Raw genomic sequence first — 20,869 nt, 5'->3', positions numbered from 1 at the left:
TGCTTTGCTCTCAATCCAGAATTGCTCCTGACTCAGTTGTGTTAGATTCAAAATAGACTTTTCACAGTTGAAATAGATACCTAGCCTTGTCAGTGAAGCCAGGGTAGTTGACACAGTTTGATGCAGCTGAGTTGCTATAGAGTTCAACTTGAATCAATAGTATAAAAAGATGGAATTGAATCCTCTTTCTTCTTAGATAGACACAAACATCTGTAACACACTTGGTGAATCCTTGTAAAATGCTTGCAAGACCAAGCAGGAGCACTGTGAATCTTGGTACCGACAGCAAAGTGAAGGAAGCAATGATAACTCTCCTCTATTGCCACATGAAAATAGGCCTTCCTCAGGTCAATTGGGACCAATCTTTTTTTTTTTTTTGTAGAAGAGGCAATCTTGATCGTAGGGGTGTAATCTGGAATTTTCAGGTGGTAAAGCATGAGTTGATTGCCTGTAGGTTCAAAATCAGCTGAAGTGCTTCATCCCTTTTTAGCACCATGAAATAAAAGGGTAGATGCTTGCCTCTTGAGATGGAACACTTTTGATAACTCCCTTCTGTGGGATAGTAGATACCTCCATGATGAGAACACAGCATGTGAGTGTAACTCAGATGCAGATAAAGGGAGGGAGACCATCAAACTCAATCCAGTAGTTTCTTTGGATTATGGAGAAAACTCAGAAATTTAATGTCATTGAATTCCACATTGGCAGGAAAGTCTGAAGGTAGGGGTGACAGGAGGGATCAGCAGAAGTGGGGAGCCCTAGGTGTTGTTGGTTGACAGCTCTTGATCTAGGTGTTGTTTGCTTGACATTGTGAACATTGTGAAAATTGTGAAACATTGTGAACATTGTGAAAATATGTGCAACAGTAGTAGGATTTTGGCATTGAAGTGACAGGTGTGTAAGAAGGTCTGTTCACCTGTTGACCTTGTGGGAAGAAGCTAGAATGCTTAGTCCAGTGAAGTTGTTGGCAGGATGGCAAGGTAAGTGAGTTAGTCCTGTCTTAGGCAACTTTGCCTTAAGCCTTCTGGACCATATTAATTAAGGTGCATTAAAAGTGGATCTTCCAATCAAAAGGTAGGTCTTTGATATGAGACCAAGTTTCTTAAGACAGGCCAATGAAATGAAGTCATGCATGGCAGCACAAAGCTATAGCCCTGACCATAGCCTTAGCTTCACAGTCAGCCTGGTAATGAGATGTATGTATTTGTTCTTTAAAGAGCTGATTGAAAAACTTGAGTCAGTTTGCATTGGACTCTGGTAAATAGTTGTCAAGAAAGCTCATCTTTGTCCATAAAAAACAATTGATAATGTGACATGGCAGCCTGATAACTGGCCCTGCAGATATATAAATTCTCTTGTCAAATCCAGCTGTCTATCATCCTTGTCCTTGGGAAATAAATGAGAGTCTTTGAATGACCATGAGATGACTCCTCTATGAGAGGATTTGGTGGAGGGTGAGAAAACAGAAATCTTTTTTCCTGGACCCTATGCATGTGCTATAAGCACTTCAAAATAGGAGCCATGAAGGATGGTGGCTTCCATGACTACTGCATTGTCTGGAGCAAAGTGGATAGAAAGGAAATGCTACTGTTTCTGATGTTTCAGTGTATACCACATCAAGGACAGAATCTTTTAAGTCTTTGTCCAAGCTGTTGTGGCATGAGTCTGATAAGAAAGAAAGCCTCATCTCTTTTGATTGAGAGAGTTTTCAGTTCAACACTACATCCGGAGCTGATACAAACGGCTCAGTTGATGTGTGATGCACGAATCATGATTAAACGCAACTTAAAGTTTAACTGAGCAAAAATTGCAGCATTAAATTGGCACATTTCTTTTATACGTAGTAGTGCAAGAATACAGAAATCTTCAGCTTCTTAATTGGCTAGGCTGAAGAAACCAACTGGTAATTTCATTCTGGTTAGTAAAACAATATGAACAATAACTCAGTTGTAGGATCATCCTAGTGAAACAGTGCTTTTACTCCAATTTAGTGCAAATAATACAAAGCAGCCACAGTTTTTCTTTACAAGTATTTAAGCTGAATACAAAACTGGTTAGTGATCAGTTGGTAAAACAGTTGGAAACAGTCTGAGACTGACTTGTAAACCATCTACGGTTTAGTGATAGCTGAACTGGCAAATCATAATTACAGCTATTATTTTTTCTTCACTGGTTACTTTGGCATGAAGTTGGAGGTAAAAGTAAAGAGCCAAGTGCAGAACAGATGTAGATAAGCAGTTGGAAAACTCCTACTTTAAGTATGTGGTAATTTAGCGCTAGTTTTAATCATCTGCTGCTTATGCAAAAAATAGTTACCTTAGGAGAAAGAAATCTAACTTCAGATAATGTTTCCTGAAACCAAAACCTTATTAAAAGGTAGAAAGTGGTAGGCAGTGGCCTCACTAAATCTAAATGAAAAATGTAAGTAAATAAATATCTAAGTAAAATCCTGAAAATGTGAACTTTCAGTCTCCCTCTGATATTCAAATGGTTCCACTTGTATAGCTGCATCTGACATTTTCAAGATACATGGTTATGCTCATCCCAGTAGAGCCTTGAATCAAATGATATATAAGTTTGAACTTCCAAGATGTACAATAGGTAGCATATGGATCTATGGATGAACCCATCCTAATTGAGGTAAGTACAATCCAGAAGCAAATGTAACACCTCCTATGCTCTGTAGCCAGTTCCTATTGCATGTACAGCCTAACCCTGGTTTATACAAAGGATAACATCTACTGGTGCTGCAGTTGATGAAACTGCAATAGCATAAACCAGTGTTAACACAATAGGACTCAGGCTTGTTAGTGCAACAGGGAAATACAGCTGCTGAACTTCAGCAGAATGCCAACTGAATATTTCCCTCCTTTTTGCTTTGTACTGCTGAAGTCAGTGTTTTTACCTGTTGCACTAGTAAGCATTAGTTACATTGCCCAAGCTTTGATTAATACTAGTATAACATTATTAGTGTCAGTAGGAGGTATAATTCGATACTGGCCATCAGGGAATCTAGTAATACAAGATAGCATTAATGGGTGTTCAGTAAGTATAGGGGCTTTAATTGATGGGTCCTAAAAGCAGGTTTTTTACAAATGATCCCCAGACCTCCCTCCCCAGAAAAGTATGCATTTGTATGCTAAAAGCATCCAGTACTGTTCAGTATATGCTATGGCAGTTGCAATCGATTATCTATTGTTTTAATTACTGTATCATTGTATTTTATACGCTATTTTAATCACGGTAAGCTGTCCTGAGCCGTTCAACAGAAAGGACGGGATAGAAATGTTATTTATCAATCAATCAATCAATCAATTGGCACTTCTGGTGAATGGCATATTGAGTAGGACTACTTGTAGGTGAACTGCCAGATGGAGATATATGCACACAGTCTCTTATATCATCTCTTTAAGAAAAGTACTTCAATTCAATTCAATTTAAATGTGATCTGTTGAAAAATTGGAAGGTGGGTTTCTCTAAAAGTCTCCTAAAGGTAAATGTATACATATTTCTCTGTTTTTAGGTTGGAAACTATAAGCGGACAGTAAAACGCATTGATGATGGTCACAGACTTTGCACTGATCTCATGAACTGCATTCATGAGCGTGCAAGGATAGAAAAGGGATATGCTCAGCAATTAACAGAATGGGCTAAAAGGTGGAAACAACTTGTAGAAAAAGGTAAATGAAAATTTTGTCTCTTAAAAATATTTGCACATATTTTCTGTATTGATTATGGAATGCAAATCCACATAATTACCTAGGCCACCTTAGGATAGTAAAAAGGCAATGCTGACACCCTATTTGTGGAATTGGCTGCCCAGAGATGTGCGCCAGGTGCCTTCTTTGTACACATTTGGGTGCCAGGCAAAGACTTTTTTTTTCAGAATATTTTAACTGATAACAGTTTTAATTCTAATTTTAATATTTTAATTGTTATTTGTAAGATGCTGTCCAATCTGTTAGTGTATGGTGTCAACACGGTGCTACTGCTGTGGGTATGGATGTTTTTATTGATACTGAAGTTTTATTATTCATGCTGTATTACTGACTTTGTTAATACATTGTTTTTTATGTTTTGTTGATAGTTTTTAATAGTGTAAACCATCCAGAGAGCCATGTGGTTATTGTCATGGTCTGTAAAAATTAGATTATGATGATGATGTAAACATTTTATCTCTCTGCTTCTGGATATCATCTGAAGTGGTCCTTTGTTTGTAAGCAGCTGGGTCATAAAGTTGCAGAAAACAAAACCTCTTTGTGTTAGTTAAATACTTGGTCATTGTAAGTCAAAACCAGTGGATTGTTTTAGCTTATTTAATAACTTATTTAGAAAAAATAATATGAAATGCTAGAACCGAAGCTAAATGTAAGTGACTTTTGGCCTTACTGAATTGTCTAGAAATTGATTTGTAAGTAAGATAGAAAAAGAGCAAGTCAGAAGGGGCCTCCCGAGCCATCTAGTCTGACCCCAGCTCCAACTGGCTCTGCTCACGACATGCCCACCATGTGCCTGTCCAGCTTATCTTTGAACACCCTCACCGATGGGGCCTCAACCACCTCCCGTAGAAGTCCATTCCATACCCTCGAGGTCCTAACTGTCAGGAAGTGCTTTCTGGCATCTAAATGGAACCTTGGTTCCCTGAGCTTTGCTCCGTTGGAGCACATCCTGCCTTCCTCTGCAGGGGAGAACAGGTCTCTCCCACCTCCGCGTGACATCCCCTCACATACCTGTATGTCACCAACAGATCCCCTCTGAGTCTCCTCCAGACTGAAGAGACCCAGTTCTTCGTCGTAGCCTCTGTGCATCACACATATGGGTGCTGCGCCTGTGCAGTGCCTAGGCTGGAAGATTAGAAAGCTAATGGTTTGGCAGGAAAACTCTGCTCCCCTCCCCCCAGTGGTATAAATAGAGTGGAGTGTCCGCCATTCTGCTCAGTCTTTGCGACCGCCGTTCGCTGTGCCTCGTGCCTGTTCGTCTCTCGCTTAGATCCTCATGCTTACTGTTCGTTTTACATTTTTGCTCTATATCTTGTTCCTATCTTCTTATACTCCAAGTTTTTTGCTCTTATCCCTTCTTTCTTTTCTTCGTTCCTATTAAAAAAAACAAATATTATCTAACCCTCTGCACTATCTTCTCTTTTCTATTTTTCGCGATGGCACAGCGAGCGGCATTCTGCAAATGTGTTGAGTGTGGATCCAAAATGTCGCCCGTGGATCCACACGACCTCTGCCTCGGCGAGGGGCATAGAACCGATAAGTGCGGCCATTGCTTGGCCTTTACCAAGCAAGCTAGAAAGAATAGGGAGAATTGTCTCCACAAACTCTTATGGGACCAGGCCTTGATGCAATCTGACCGACTGGTCTTAAGGCCTGGCTCCTCAGCCGTGCCTTCTCAGCGCTCTTCTGCTGGCGCACCTGCGAAGCGCCCTGCTCCGGCTTCAACTGCTTCTCCACATCGTCCTTTGGATGAAGATGCCACTTCGATGGAGGCCCAGCAGCTCCCTTCTTCTCCAGCTAAGAAGCGAGAAAAGCACAAACATACCGGCTCAGACAAGCCTTCTGCACATAAGAAGCCGAGAAAGGAAAAGGCAGACAAGACCGTCCGTAAAGGCAAAAATCCCGACCGCCCCAAACACAGTGGTTCGGGTTCATCAGGCTTCTCTGTACCGACCGCCACCGTGGGACCGACTCCCTCGGGACTGGCCCTGCAATCCGCGATGCAGGTGACCCCTCCCGGATCCCCCAGGCAGCCTATCAGGCCTGAGAGTGTGCCTTCTCAACAACCAGAGGAGCCGCTTAGGGAGTCTATTTTTGACGGATTGATTAGAGACTCCCCACTGAGGGAACGCTCCCCTACTCCGATGCTGGTGGCCGAACCACCCGCAGATTCGCCCTCGCCTCCAAGACATCGAAGCTGAGCATCCGAGCATGGAGATGATGATGCATGGGTATGGTGGTTTCCCTACTTGGGGTGAATACCAACCATATTCTTTTTACCCACGGGACCGTCAGTCACCATCAGTGCCGAGGGAGGCCCCATCTACATCGAGGTGAGTGGAGAGAGGGAGGCTGACCTCTCTGGAATCTGCATCTTCTAGTGATTGCCACCAGTATCTTGAAGACTCGGACAACTCAGAGGTTGACTCTACGTCTCCTGATGTGGCTATCACCTCCCAGGGTCCCGCCTCCCCTGACGAACCACACATCACCTTTGCGGAGCTCATCTCCCGTCTCCTTCAGTCTCTGGAGACTGAGGCCCATCATCGTCCAGGTCCCAGTACCGATTGTTTTTATGACATCGTCAGGGGAGAGCAGTCCGCAGCCATAGCCCTGCCACTCATTATGACGCTCCGACAGGCTATGGTCCAGCCTTGGGATCAACTGGCTCAACCACAGACAATGTCCCATCGGTACAAGGCCATGTATCAGGTGCAAGAGGACAACATTCCATTCTTACTCCGTCACCCAAAGCCAAACTCTGTGGTGGTTGAGTCCTCCCAGGGCAGGGAGTCGAGGGGACACATGGCTCCTCGTGACAAGGAGCAGAGGAAAATCCATATGCTCGCGCACCGGGTCTATGCAGCCTCTGGGCTTGGCCTCTGCATATCGAATTAAGAAGCAACACTGGCATGTTACCAGTACTTCATAATGCAGAAACTGGATAACGTTGCTGCCTCCCTTCCGGACCAACAAGCGGACTTGGCCAGAGTCTTCATAAAGGAGGTGGTGCAGGTGGCGATACAACAACTCTCCACTGCCAGGCACCATGTGGACACTAATTTGAGGGCCCTCATCAGTGCCATCTCTCTGTGATGCCATGCGTGGCTGCGCAACTGCAATTTCCCAGACGAAATGAAGAGGAGGATCGAGGAAATGCAGTTTGACGGCACCGGACTTTTCCATCAAAAGACCGACCACAAGTTGAAGTCGATTCATGAATCGCGTATGACCGCACGCCGTATGGAGCTTCCTCAACAAAAACGTAAGTGGCAATGGCCTCGATCCTCCTACCGGCAGCAATACCAGCTGCGACAGCAATACCACCAGAGGCAGCAGCGTCGAAGGCAGCCACTGCAGCAATGCTTCTCCCAGGGCCGTCGACGCTTCAATACCGAGAAACGCCAACATTGACGGCCCAGGCAGACCACTCTCTCTCTCCACTCCCCACCTTCCCGTCTTCCTTTTGGGGTCCAGCTCCAAAGCCGACTCCCCATTTGGGAGTTCATTACATCTGATAGGTGAGTGTTGTCCATCATCCAGCTCGGATATAGGATAGAATTCGATGTCATTCCACCGTCGAGCCCGATTCATTTTACACCCCGCTTTTCGGTACTATGTGACGAAGTTTTCCAGCTACTTCGTAAAGGAGCGATTCGACAGCTCTCCAACTCTGAAGGGCTGCATGGATTCTATTCCAGATATTTTACGGTCCTGAAATGGGACGGTGGTCTTCGTCCAATCCTGGACTTGCGAAATGTCAACAGGTACATCAAACGCAAGAAGTTTCGGATGACCACCTTACAAAATATCTTTCAGTTGCTGAGGAGAGAGGATTGGTTTGCCTCACTGGACTTGAAGGATGCCTACTTCCATATTTCCATCCAGCCTTTTCACAGACACTTTCTTCGCTTCACTGTCGGGTCCGACATACTTGAATTCAATGTCTTGCCTTTCGGACTGGCGACTGCGCCCAGAGTCTTCACAAAGTGTATGGCTCCAGTGTGTGCATATTTACGGACTCAGGGTATACAAATATACCCGTATTTGGACGATTGGCTCATTGTGTCGCAGACTAGACAAGGTCTTCGTTCAGCAGTACACGAAACTTGCGTTTTACTTGATAATCTTGGACCTTGCATTAACCGCGAGAAATCGTCCCTTATTCCCATGCAGGTCATTGATTTCATCGGAGCACGCCTTGATTCTACCCAAGAGAGTGCTTTCCTTTCTCCGAACCGTCGAGACAATCTCTGCAAGTTTATCCATCGGATTCGACTAAACAGGACGGTACCGGCTGTCACCATTCAGAGACTCTTGGGACACAAGGCTGCTGCAGTTGTCATCGTCCCGTACACCAGACTACGACTGCGACCCATACAGCTGTTTTTCAACAAGTCCTTCCAGCCGCTGCAGGATCCACCCACCAAGCTAATCCGGATCCCACTGTTTATCCTACATATCATGACTTGGTGGACTATCCCAGAAAATCTGTCTACCGGCATTCTGTTTTGGCCACCTCAACCGACGACAATCTTGTACACCGATGTATCCCTCGTTGGATGGGGTGCAGCATGTGCAGGACTTTGGGTCCAAGGGACTTGGAAATGAAGGGAAACAATGAAGCATATAAATTTCCTCGAGCTCCTGGTGATTTTCAACACTCTCAAATCCTTCGAGACTGTTCTATACCATCAGGTTGTCCAAATTGCTTGCGACAACATCGCTGCTGTTTTTTACATCAACAAGCAAGGCAGGACAAAGTCACCAGCTCTAATGCGTTTATCGATGGAAATTTGGGATTGGTGCATCCCAAGGGACATATTACTCCTTGCAGTTCACTTGGCCGGAACCGACAACGTCGAAGCGGACACTTTGAGCAGACAGATGTCAACGACCCATGAGTGGGAATTGGACAATTTTGCGAACACCTCTTCCACCTATGGGGATACCTGGACATGGACTTGTTCGCTACCCGGAACAACAGCGTATGCCAACTGTATTGTTCGAGAGTGGGTATCGGATCGGGATCAAGAGGGGATGCCCTCACGATCCCTTGGGACAATATGAATTTCTACACTTTCCCTCCAATTCCACTTATAATAAGGGTAGTGTCGAAAATAGTTCGAGACAACGCCACAGGAATATTAATCACTCGGTGGTTACCGAGACAACCTTGGTTCAGCACTCTCCTTCAACTGTCCAAAGAAGTGTTTCTTTGGCTTCCCGCAATTCCTTACTTGCTAACACAACAGAAAGGACTGATCCAACAACTGACATTGTTGAAGCTGACGGCCTGGTGCATCGCCTAAATCCTGCCGCCGACTCGATTCCAATGTCTTCTCAAGTACAGGACAACTCGACCCAACGAACTGTACAGAGTGCTCCTCCTTCGAATTCGACAGAAGATGCTTCGGTACCGACAGCTTTAGATCCTGATATTCAGGCGATTCTCAAGTCTGCTTTGAGACCGTCCACCCGTCGGTCCTATGCGGCAAAATGGAAAAGATTCTCATCCTTTGCTGAATGCCATTCGTTCGATCCTCAGATGGATTCGATTGAGAATATATTGCATTTCCTTCTACAAGTGTACCATTCGGGACTTAAACCATCGTCCATTAAAGTATATGCAGCTGCCCTATCGCATTATCGGGACACTATACAAGGCTCTTCAGTTTTCTCTCAACCTTTGGTTCAGCACTTCATTAGAGGATTACATAATTTGCATCCTTCTATGCACTCTGTTATGCCAACATGGAGCCTTTCTGTAGTGCTCCAAGCACTTACAAAACCCCCATTTGAACCCCTGGTGACTGTTGACCTTCGTCTACTGTCTTGGAAGACAGCCTTCCTTATTGCGGTCACATCAGCTCAGAGAGCTAGCTAACTTTGCGCTCTTCGAATAGATCAACCGTATCTGAATTTTCACAAAGAAAAGGTCGTTCTTTGGATGGATTCTTCATTTTTGCCTAAGGCGGCTACACTGTTCCATAAGAGCCAAGAGATTGTTCTGCCTGTGTTTTTTCCATCGCCCTCGAATCTGATTGAGAGGTCTCTTCACACTCTCGATGTTAGACGCTGCTTGACTTTTTACAGATCCCGTACAGAGTCCTTTCGTCGCTCTAATAGACTTTTTATCAAGTATGCAGAATATGACAAAGGATCCCCAGTCACATCTCAGATTGTTGAAACTATTGTCTTGGCATATCAGCTAGCAAAAATGGACTTACCTGGATTTCCAAGAGGTCATTCTATGCGAGCAGTAGCGACTTCGTCTGCCTTTGCCACAGGAGTTCCGCTTCAAGATATCTGCAGAGTGGCTGCATGGACTGCTCCATGTACTTTTGCCAAGCATTATTGTCTGTGCCAGACAAGACTGCTCTTTCGGCAGGGCAGTTCTCTCATCAATTCTTCGTTGACGACACCTCCCTCCTCCTAGTCTGGTAAGCTTGCTAATCACCCATATGTGTGATGCACAGAGGCCACGACGAAGAAAAGCAGGTTGCTTACCTGTAACTGATGTTCTTCGAGTGGCCATCTGTGTATTCAAACAACCCACCTGCCGGCCCCACTCAGTGTTGGTGAATGGAAATGTTATTCATTGGTACCATGTCTAAGTACTTAGGGCACCGATGGTGATAATGCTTATTGTAATATCATTGCAGCCGTTAGGGGGCGAACGTTTGGTCTTCAAGACTGGGCAAAATGGCAGACACTCCCCTCTATTTATACCACTGGGGGGAGGGGAGTGGAGTTTTCCCACCAAACCACTAGCTTTCTAATCTTCCGGCCTAGGCACTGCGCAGGTGCAGCACCCATATGTGTGAATGCACAGATGGCCACTCGAAGAACATCAGTTACAGGTAAGCGACCTGCTTTTCTCTCAGTCTCACCTCATGGCATTCCCTGCAAACTGGCCACCAATCTATCCTTCCTGTAATGAGGGGCCCAAAACTGAGCACAGTACTTCAGTTTCGGGTGCACCAGAGTCGTATAGAGTGGTAGTAATACCTCTCTCAATCTAGAAGCCACACTTCTGGCTATGCAACCAAGAAGTCTTAATAGAAGAAAATATACATGAATGTAAGAGTTTGATAATTCTGTTGTCTCTTAGTTAGATCCTTTGACTAAAGGGTGAACTATTTAAAGACATAATAAATTGCTGAAAGCATTGTTGGAATGCATGTCTATTATCTGAATATAGTGCCTGTATATTATTTTAGGAGCTATGGTTTTATACCAAGTTTCACATGCTACTTTTATTGTCTTAACCTGGATTTTATTTTGTTATACTTCAGTTTTTATTTGGAGGATTGGTAAATCTGTGTCTCTGGTAGTCTTGATGCAACTGTGGAAGAAAGGGTGCCATAATTGGATATGATATATCAGATTGGGGATCCATGAAATTTTGTATTATACTGCTGTTTTGATCATTATGCCAACTTGAGTAACTACTGAAAAGTGGTCTAAAATCTTTTGAAATGCTAAATGTGTTCTGTTTAAGAAACAGCCACAAAAGTTTCCAAAGGCTAACAAAATGTGAAATCAGGCTTTTGAATGTAGATTTTATACAATCATCCTGCAAATTAGACAGGGAAAGTCTTACTCTACGTAATGGCTGAAAACACAATATAGTTCCCTTAAACCACATAGGATACAGACACTGGCTTCACACCATATAATAACCCAGACTGATTGCTTCATGTGGCTTGTTTTGCAGGGAACAAGTCACCAAACCCATGGGCTATTGAATCCATGAGGAGCTGTCATGTCATCCAAACCTGGACAAGTGACCCCTTCATGGATATGGCAATATGGCTACAGAGACACATGATAGGAGTGAAAAAACACTCTTGTCATGAGGATCCTAGATGGGTGTGAGAGCCAAGTTGCCTGCAAACTGCTCAAGTGGAACTTGGGGGAGGGCAATCTGGCACTGGCTTCCCTCCATTGTTGTGTACTGTTTCGGCTCATCACGGCTTGTTTTCCATCCAAAGTGCCCCAGTGGAACATTGGAAGGGCTCCCTGCAGTTGCCTAACAATTTTGGGAGCGTGTTTGCCAAAAACATTTTCAAAAAATTGATTTTGTAAAATTTACCCAGTTGCATGGAGGGGATCCTTTGTGGGGCAATCCACAGTGGAGAGGATAAATGGCCAATTGTTATCATCTGTGTTAGAAGGGCAATTGTAGGATAGGAACTTGTTGGACTTTTCCAGCACATTGTCCACCTTAGACTTCCCATCCCTGCACTCATTCAACTATGAATGTTTTCAGTTGCAGAAATATAGGTGAATAAAATTTAAAAGTGTTTTTTAATTGCCAGAATTTCCAGGTACCAAAAAAAAGTTTTGCAACCATGGGCAGCCTCTCCAATGTGCTGCTGGGTTACTTTGAAGGAACTGCCTGTAATTGTCAAAGCAGGAATCTTGAAATCTTGCCTTGTGGTTCACTTTCTCTATCTCCAGTAAAAAAAAATTAAGTGGAAAAAGGCTGGGACAAGCCTGAAATGGATTGTGGCAGTTAAGGAAGAAAAACTTGCTCCTTTCATGATTTTCCTTGGAATACCTGAGGTGGGGGACTGAGAATACAGGGAGAGGGACAACAGTACATGGTGAACCTGATCATCTCTTGGGTTCACTGTGATTGTTTCAACAATAAAAGCACACTCTGGTTATTGCCAGGATGGGTTGTCATCATGGTGGATTTGATTTAAACCACTAGTCAGTAAGACTACATTTAAATTATGTTTTCTGCATAAGTCGCAAGCATGCCTTTCTTACCTATAGGTGGGGGAACTTCATTAAAATATTCCCAAACTAGGTTTATTTTATGGTCTGCTGCCATTATAGGTTTTCTCCTTCAAGGAAAGAATGATATGATAAACCTCAGACTATACACAAAAAGAGCCAAAGACTTGTGGAGTATTCTGCTCTTGTTTATTACTTGCCCCTCCCTTCTCATACTTAGCTTCTTGTGCAGATCTATTCCACTACCAAGAAGAGGCAGGTGATCTCTGCAGACACACTTCCACAGTTTTGGGAACTGTAAAACCAAGCATCTGTGACACTATTTTTTAGATAGGAAAATTGCCCAATAATCTTACAGAAACTTCAGGAAAAGCATGACATTGTGAATGGATTATTAGAATTTGTTTACCAAAAATTTAAAACATTGCATGAATATACAGCTTCATGCTACATAATTAAAAACTAATTCTTATTTCATGATGTACAACCTTTGGACAATAATGTATCTTAAATAGAAAACTATCTTTAGATAGATTTTTAACCAAAATATTAAAAATAATCTAATTGAAGTTAAAATATTTAAATTTTAAAAAATCCATATATATGATTAATATATGATTTAAATATATATGATTCAAAATTTTAGATTTAAAAATAAATATATATTATTTTAAATCCATATATGATTTTTTTACCCACATTCAATTGTGAATGTGCCCAGTCACAAAAATTGTTTTGCTGATTTTTCCCCACAGGACCACAGTACGGGACTGTTGAAAAGTCTTGGCATGCACTTATGATTGAAGCAGAAAAAGTGAGTGAACTACACCTAGAAGTAAAAGCTTCTTTAATGAATGAAGATTTTGAAAAGATAAAGAACTGGCAGAAGGATTCTTTTCATAAGCAAATGATAGGTGGATTCAAAGAAAGCAAGGAAGCTGAAGATGGATTTAGGAAAGCTCAAAAACCATGGGCCAAAAAGCTAAAAGAGGTAAATAATTGTTCCACATTGTATACCCTAATCAGCTTTGTAGCTTTGCTTCCACAATTCAATTTCTCCTCTCCTCCTGCTCTTCTGTTCCACAACTCCTTAGTTCTCTGTCTTGGAAAGCATGTTAGAGAACACTGATAAGAATATGGGGGCTATTTCTCACCTCCTGGGGAGAATGAAATGTTATGGAAGACATGTAGCTGAGTGACAGTCTCATTTCTGCCTTGCGACAGTGACACATGTACTGGTGACTTCCCGTCTTCTGTAATGCGCTCTACGTGGGGCTACCCTTGAAGACGGTCTGGATACTTCAATTGGTTCAAAATAGAGCTGCCAGGCTGCTGACGGGGACTGGGCGTTGTGTTCACATGACTCCAGTTCTCCATCAGCTTCACTGGCTTCCCATTGAAGTCCGGGCCCAATTCAAGGTTTTGGTGATGACCTATAAAGCCCTAAACGGCTTGGGTCCTGGTTACCTGAAGGAGCGCTTGCATCCATATATGCCCAGCCGCCCCTTGAGATCGGCGGGGGAGGCCCTTCTCCGGGAACCCTCCATGAAAGAAATTAGGAGGGTGGGTACTCGGAGGAGGGCTTTCTCTGCAGTGGCACCTAAGTTATGGAATGCGCTCCCCAGAGAGGTCTGCCTGGCGCCGTCGTTATTTGTTTTTCGGCGCCAGGCAAAGACCTTTTTATTCAAGCAGCATTTTAACTGTTAATATTGTTGGATTTTATCTGGCCAGGGCGGCTTATTTTATACTGTATTGTTGTATTTTTAATTTAATGTTTATATTTTTGATTTATATTATAATTATTTTAACTTAGTGTTGTAAGCCGCCCCGAGGCTTCGGCGAATGGGGTGGCATAAAAATGTTTTAATAAATAAATAAATAAATAAATAAATTTCTGCTTCCCCTGTGTAATATTCAGTTTGGACAGACAAGTGTTTGCAGTCATATACAAGTCTTAGCTTGAGAAATAGGAGCTGCCAAAGTACCCTGCAGGGAGAATTCCTTGCATGATAAGTAGGGGTATGCTACCCTTCCCACCTTCTTAATGTTGATGTGTTGGCAAAGACATCTGCAGCAAATTAGCCTTTTTCTGGACCTCCTTGATCTATGGATGTTCAGACCTGAGACCAGTGGTATACCTGATGCCAAGGTCTAGGCCAGTACATGGTACCAGTCATCCTATGAGGACTGTTTTGTGTATAGCATGTAAGAAAAGGTATAATGAACTGAATACTTTCAGTTTTCTGTCCCAGAGCAAAGTGATGGAGATTTTTTTAAAGAAAAGGGAGCCTATCTTTATCCATTTGCAGCTCTTCAGAGAGTTGAGATAAATATAGAATTCTTCCATAATTTTGGTTGAAGAATTAATATTTTTAATGGACAGAAAAAAATAAAGGAAGCAGAGCTGCAAACTTCCCTCAGGAAACTAATCAAACCTTTAGTGGATAAATTAATAGTGGCCAAGTATAAATTGGTAAGATTGTGATGGTACAATTTTATTCATGGTTATTTAAGCAATGGAGTTCTACTGGAAATGTATTTTTCATTCATTATTACAAGTGTCCTTTTCTCAGTGATGTGGTAGCTTTAGTCTGCAACCCAAAGCACACTTACTAGAGAGAAAATCCCATTGAGGTCGGTGTAATTTACTTTTACATTTATATCCTGCCTTTTTTTCCTTCTGCAAGGAACCAAAGACAGCTTGCATGAGCCTCCTCTACATTTTATCCTCTCAACAACCCTACAGAGTAGGTTAGGCTGGCTGGTCTAGAGTCACCCAGTGTTTCATGACTGAGTGGGGACTAAAACCCAGATCTCCTGAGTCTAATCTTTCACTACTACACCACAATAGCTCTCATGATCAAACATGCTTAGAACATTACTGTTTATTAAATTGTAAGTTACCTGATAACACTTTCAGGCTTTGATGATAAGCACATGTGTTTTATTTTGATTAATCAACAAATGCAGATTTCTTGTCATATTCAGTAATCCAGAATTTTGTTATATATTGGTGCCTCAGATCTACTCCTGTGGTCCATTACAGTAGTTTTCAACATACAATTTATGGCTTTATTGAAAGGCACCTTGGTGCATTTGTGAGTCCTGTAGTAATGCTTTGCCTCAATATCTAATCTCTGTCCATTTGTGTGTAGTGATTCAGTACAAGTACGACATATCTGTTAAAACATTTAATCTAGGTGGAAGCTGCTAAGAAAGCATATCATGTGGCCTGCAAGGAAGAAAAACTTGCTGTATCCAGAGAGGCAAATAGCAAAGCTGATCCAGCCCTGAATCCAGAGCAGCTAAAAAAACTGCAGGACAAAGTGGAAAAAAGTAAACAGGATGTTCTTAAGGTAAACTTCTTCTGAACATGATGCTTTATAAGCACTGCTTTTCAAAACAGACAAGTGGTAATATTACTACTACAGTGCTAGATTTGTGAGTCATCGCCAGGGCTGTTATGTAGGAATGATTCAAAAAAGGGTGAAAAACATTTGCCATAACACTGTTAATATAGCTATTAAATTAACATGAATTCCTTCTCTCTTTCCTATTCAATCTTAATCTGCTGTAAGCAAAATGTGTCTCCTGCTATTGCAGTCATTGATAGCACAAATAGCATTCTAAAGAAAATACAAGTATGGTTAATTCCAAAATTCGATTGATTTGTATGTTCTATGCCAGAGATCCCTAACATGGTACCTGGGACTATCTATATTTTTTAAAAAATTGTCAGTTTTTTAAAAATGCACATACAGTGGTACCTCGACTCATGAACAAATTGGGTCATAAAGAAGAATTTCATTAAAATTTTGACATGGGTAGTGAACTCTGCATTGGGAGGCGAGCAAGATTGCAGCCATTCTCTCCCCCCCCAGTGGAGATATGGCCGCAATCGCAGTTGCTTTCATGCAGGGAAGGCGTGTGTGATCAGAGGTGTGCTCCTGCAGGAAAGACATGCACTATCTTGGCCATTCCTTCCCCCCAACCAGCCATCTCCCCACCCCACCACCGAGAGAGTGGGGAGATGGCTGCGATCATGCTGGGGGTGGGGGCGGGGGAGATGGCTGAGATCACGCCTATCTCTCCCTCCCCCAGCGTGCCGTTTGCACTCATCTCTTCCTCCCCCAGTGCGCCTGTGATCACGTCCGTGTCTCCCCCTCACCCCCCCAGCGTGCCAGGATGACGGGCATGTGCCATGATGATGGGCCCCTGCAGGGATGACAGGCGCGATCTCGGTCATGCTGGGGGGGGGAGGCAGGGAGATGGCCGCACTTGTGCTCAGGTTGGTTGGTGGGCCACGATCTTTGTTGTTGTCACTTTGTTTCACATTTTTCTGATTTAAAAAATGGTTACAGAATGGATTAACCTTATTTACATTGAACCTTATGGGGAAATTTAACTTGGCTCACAACCAATTTGGGTCATGACCAGAGTCCTGGAATGGATTAAGTTTGTGAGCCAAGGTACCAATGTATTTGGATTTTTATGAAATGCATGCAGCTTTCTACAAATTATTGTTACATTACATTTCTGTAACTCTTATAGCTGAAGCTCTCTGAAGTTCACAATATTATATATGTATATACATTATGTGTGTGCACATAGATATACACATATACAGTATATCACAGAAGTGAGTGCACCCCTCACATTTTATAAATATTTTATTATATCTTTTCATGTGACAACCCTGAAGAAATGACACTTTGCTACAATATAAAGTAGTGAGTATATAGCTTGTATAACAGTGTAAATTTGCTGTCCCCTCAAAATTACTCAACACACAGCCATCAATGTCTAAACCGCTGGCAACAAAAGTGAGTACACCCCTAAGTGAAACTGTCCAAAGTGGGCCCAAAGTGTCAATATTTTGTGTGGCCACCATTATTTTCCAGCTCTGCCTTAACCCTCTTGGGCATGGAGTTCACCAGAGCTTCACAGGTTGCCACTGGAGTCCTCTTCCACTCCTCCATGACGACATCACAGAGCTGGTGGATGTTAGAGACCTTGTACTCCTCCACCTTCCGTTTCAAGATGCCCCACAGATGCTCGATAGGGTTTAGGTCTGGAGACATGCTTGGCCAGTCCATCACCTTTACCCTCAGCTTCTTTAGCAAGGCAGCGGTCGTCTTGGAGGTTTGTTTGGGGTCGTTATCATGTTGGAATACTGCCCTGCGGCCCAGTCTCCGAAGGGAGGGGATCATGCTCTGCTTCAGTATGTCACAGTACATGTTGGCATTCATGGTTCCCTCAATGAACTGTAGCTCCCCAGTGCCGGCAGCACTCATGCAGCCCCAGACCATGACACTCCCACCACCATGCTTGACTGTAGGCAAGACACACTTGTCTGTGTACTCCTCACCTGGTTGTCGCCACACACGCTTGACACCATCTGAACCAAATCAGTTTATCTTGGTCTCATCAGACCACAGGACATGGTTCCACTAATCCATGTCCTTAGTCTGCTTGTCCTCAGCAAACTGTTTGCGGGCTTTCTTGTGCATCATCTTTAGAAGAGGCTTCCTTCTGGAACAACAGCCCTGCAGACCAATTTGATGCAGTGTGCTGCGTATGGTCTGAGCACTGACAGGCTGACCCACCACCCCTTCATCCTCTGCAGCAATGCTGGCAGCACTCATATGTCTATTTCCCAAAGCCAACCTCTGGATATGACACTGAGCACGTGCACTCAGCTTCTTTGGTCGACCATAGCAAGGCCTGTTCTGAGTGGAACCTGTCCTGTTAAACCACTGTATGGTCTTGGCCACTGTGCTGCAGCTCAGTTTCAGGGTCTTGGCAGTCTTCTTATAGCCTAGGCCATCTTTATGTAGAGCAACAATTCTTTTTTTCAGATCCTCAGAGAGTTCTTTGCCATGAGGTGTCATGTTGCACTTCCAGTGACCAGTATGAGGGAGTGAGAGCGATAACACCAAATTTAACACACCTGCTCCCCATTCACACCTGAGACCTTGTAACATTAACGAGTCACATGACACTGGGGAGGGAAAATGGCTAATAATGCCCAATTTGGACAGTTTCACTTAGGGGTGTACTCACTTTTGTTGCCAGCAGTTTAGACATTGTCTGTGTGTTGAGTTATTTTGAGGAGACAGCAAATTTACATTGTTAGACAAGCTGTATACTCACTACTTTACATTGTAGCAAAGTGTCATTTCTTCAGGGTTGTCACATGAAAAGATAAAATAAAATACTTACAAAATGTGAGGAGTGTACTCACTTCTGTGATATACTGTATATATATGATTCAATAAAAGCAGATCAAATATCTAAATAAATATCCATTTGAGGGTGGCATCTACAAGAGATGTTGTAAGGTCCTCAGTCCATTGCATTATAAGAAGTTAGTGTTTATTATTCCCAAGTTGTAATATCAGTCTTCTACCTGTCAAAAGGGCACAGAGAAGCCATTTATTTTCATGAAAGTTAAATTAAAAGAATATGTATGTCAGTGAATATTTAAAGACTTTGCCAGTATAAAATTTATTTTACCTTTTCCCAAGAAAAAAGCAAATACTGGAAATTGTCCAAACATACATAATGTATAAAAGAAGTATAAGCTGTATTGCAGTGTCAATTATTAGCTAACTTAGGCAATCCAGTATGACAACATATTAGTGTTGAATAGACGCAAGACAAGTTTTTGCTGAATAAGGCACAACTCAGACAATATAGACATGATAGGTAGATGCTAAAGCAGTAATCCACTAATTAGGTATTGTGGTTGTGGCTCCCGCACCGGTTTCTCAATTTCTCAAAGGTGCCCACAGGTCTAAAAGAACTAAGGAACTCTTTTCTTTGCATCTGTGCACCCAATCTTATGGTGTTTGAACAATACAGTTTCTTGATGGATTTTGAGAATCCTTGCAGTGTTTCATTTGATGTCAATTCATATTTTTATTGTGGATTTACTGAAAAACATTCCCTAGTGTCAGATACAATGTAAGTTTTGTCAGGTAGCTCACTGAAACATTTTAGTTTTCTTTGTAAATTGATTACATAGAGTCTTTTTCTGAGCAGAGTACTAAACCATGGTTTATCAGTACAAGAACAAGCTGAAGCCCACCTTGGGCTTCTGTGCTCCCCTCTTGTTCTCAGTGTAGCTGCATGAATAATATTTGGAAGCATTCACTTCTGTTTAAATTAACCACAGTTTACCATTGCATTGAAATCCTAAACTGCAGTTAATTGTATAGTTAATAGAAACAAGTCAGCCTCTGAAAACAGGTTTGAAGTAGTCTTGTTTCCATCAAACATAGTTAATCATAATTTGTCAGGTGTGGATAATATAGCAAGCTCTTGTTAAACACAAAAAGAAATGAAAGAACTCCTTGCAGTTATGCCAGAAAAGGAAAGGAGTGGGGAAGCTGCAAGCCTGATGCTTACCCAGACTTATTGTGTAATTGAATATTAAGATGTAGCATTATGACTGAGTTTTAATGTCAGAATGAAATAGAACCCTTTTTTAGGGACACAGTATACCATATCTGAGCTAAGTGGGGGATTTGGAATTAATCTCTGTACCTAATTTTAGCTTACCTTGTTTGAAATATATGTGAGCAAGGTTACTTTTGCCTCAGTCATACTCATTCTTGCATATGCCTATGTTGGTTTATCTTGAGCTTAGTTTGCTCTTGTAGAAAATCTCAACTCAGTATTTATTTCCAAGAAAAATGAAATGATTCCCTCTTCTGGTGGATAGTTGTATCACATAGAATTTCACTTTGATTTATGGGAAAAATATCCCATAAAATTACTGCTGTGTCCTGCCATGTATGGCTCAGTTAGGACAAGTACACAATAAAATATCTAGTATTTTTGATAACTTTCCATGTCTATTTTTAAGACAAAGGAGAAGTATGAAAAATCTCTAAAAGACCTGGATAGTACTACACCTCAATATATGGAAAACATGGAGCAAGTTTTTGAACAGTGTCAACAATTTGAGGAAAAACGCCTCCGTTTCTTCCGAGAAGTATTGTTGGAAGTTCAGAAACATCTTGACTTGTCTACTGTTCCAAGGTAAGCATGCAAGATGAAAGGTCTTGCATACTGAAGTTGTCTCTGTGTGAAATAGTATAATAAGAATAAATAGTACTGCAACAGCTCACTACTTAATAAAGAATTCTTAAATACTGGGGTATTAAATATTACTATTAATTGGGGTTACACATTTGTATTGTTACATTCTTCTTTGGATTCACTGACTTTTGCCAAACATTGCTGAAGGATGAAAGTAATCTGGGTAAATTGAGTTTATCTAGGCAAAGCAATTAATAATACTGAAGAAAAAAATATTTCTTTTCAGCTTCCCTGCCAGGGCCAGTCAGGCAGACATCAACATTGTGCTGTTTCTGTTGCATTGTTTTAATTATTTT

At 42.2% G+C, this 20,869-nt stretch overlaps 1 protein-coding gene across 4 annotated transcripts in view; it reads left to right on the top strand.

Moving 5' to 3' along the window:
• The window catches only part of PACSIN2 (protein kinase C and casein kinase substrate in neurons 2), a 121,204-nt gene that overhangs the window by 81,063 nt on the left and 19,272 nt on the right, over window positions 1–20,869 (top strand). For all 4 annotated transcript variants that reach the window (XM_044450902.1, XM_044450901.1, XM_044450899.1 and 1 more), the window contains 4 exons: window positions 3,524–3,680; window positions 13,223–13,458; window positions 15,668–15,823; window positions 20,338–20,513. In XM_044450902.1, the coding sequence (XP_044306837.1) occupies window positions 3,587–3,680; window positions 13,223–13,458; window positions 15,668–15,823; window positions 20,338–20,513 (662 nt within the window). In that variant the 5' untranslated portion in view covers window positions 3,524–3,586. The remainder of the gene's footprint in view (window positions 1–3,523; window positions 3,681–13,222; window positions 13,459–15,667; window positions 15,824–20,337; window positions 20,514–20,869) is intronic.

Source organism: Varanus komodoensis, unplaced genomic scaffold, assembly GCF_004798865.1.
Source record: "Varanus komodoensis strain SLA01 unplaced genomic scaffold, ASM479886v1 scaffold69, whole genome shotgun sequence".
Classification (NCBI taxonomy): domain Eukaryota; kingdom Metazoa; phylum Chordata; class Lepidosauria; order Squamata; family Varanidae; genus Varanus; species Varanus komodoensis.
Note: the sequence above shows the minus strand (reverse complement) of the source record. Positions and strands in the feature narration are given on the sequence as shown.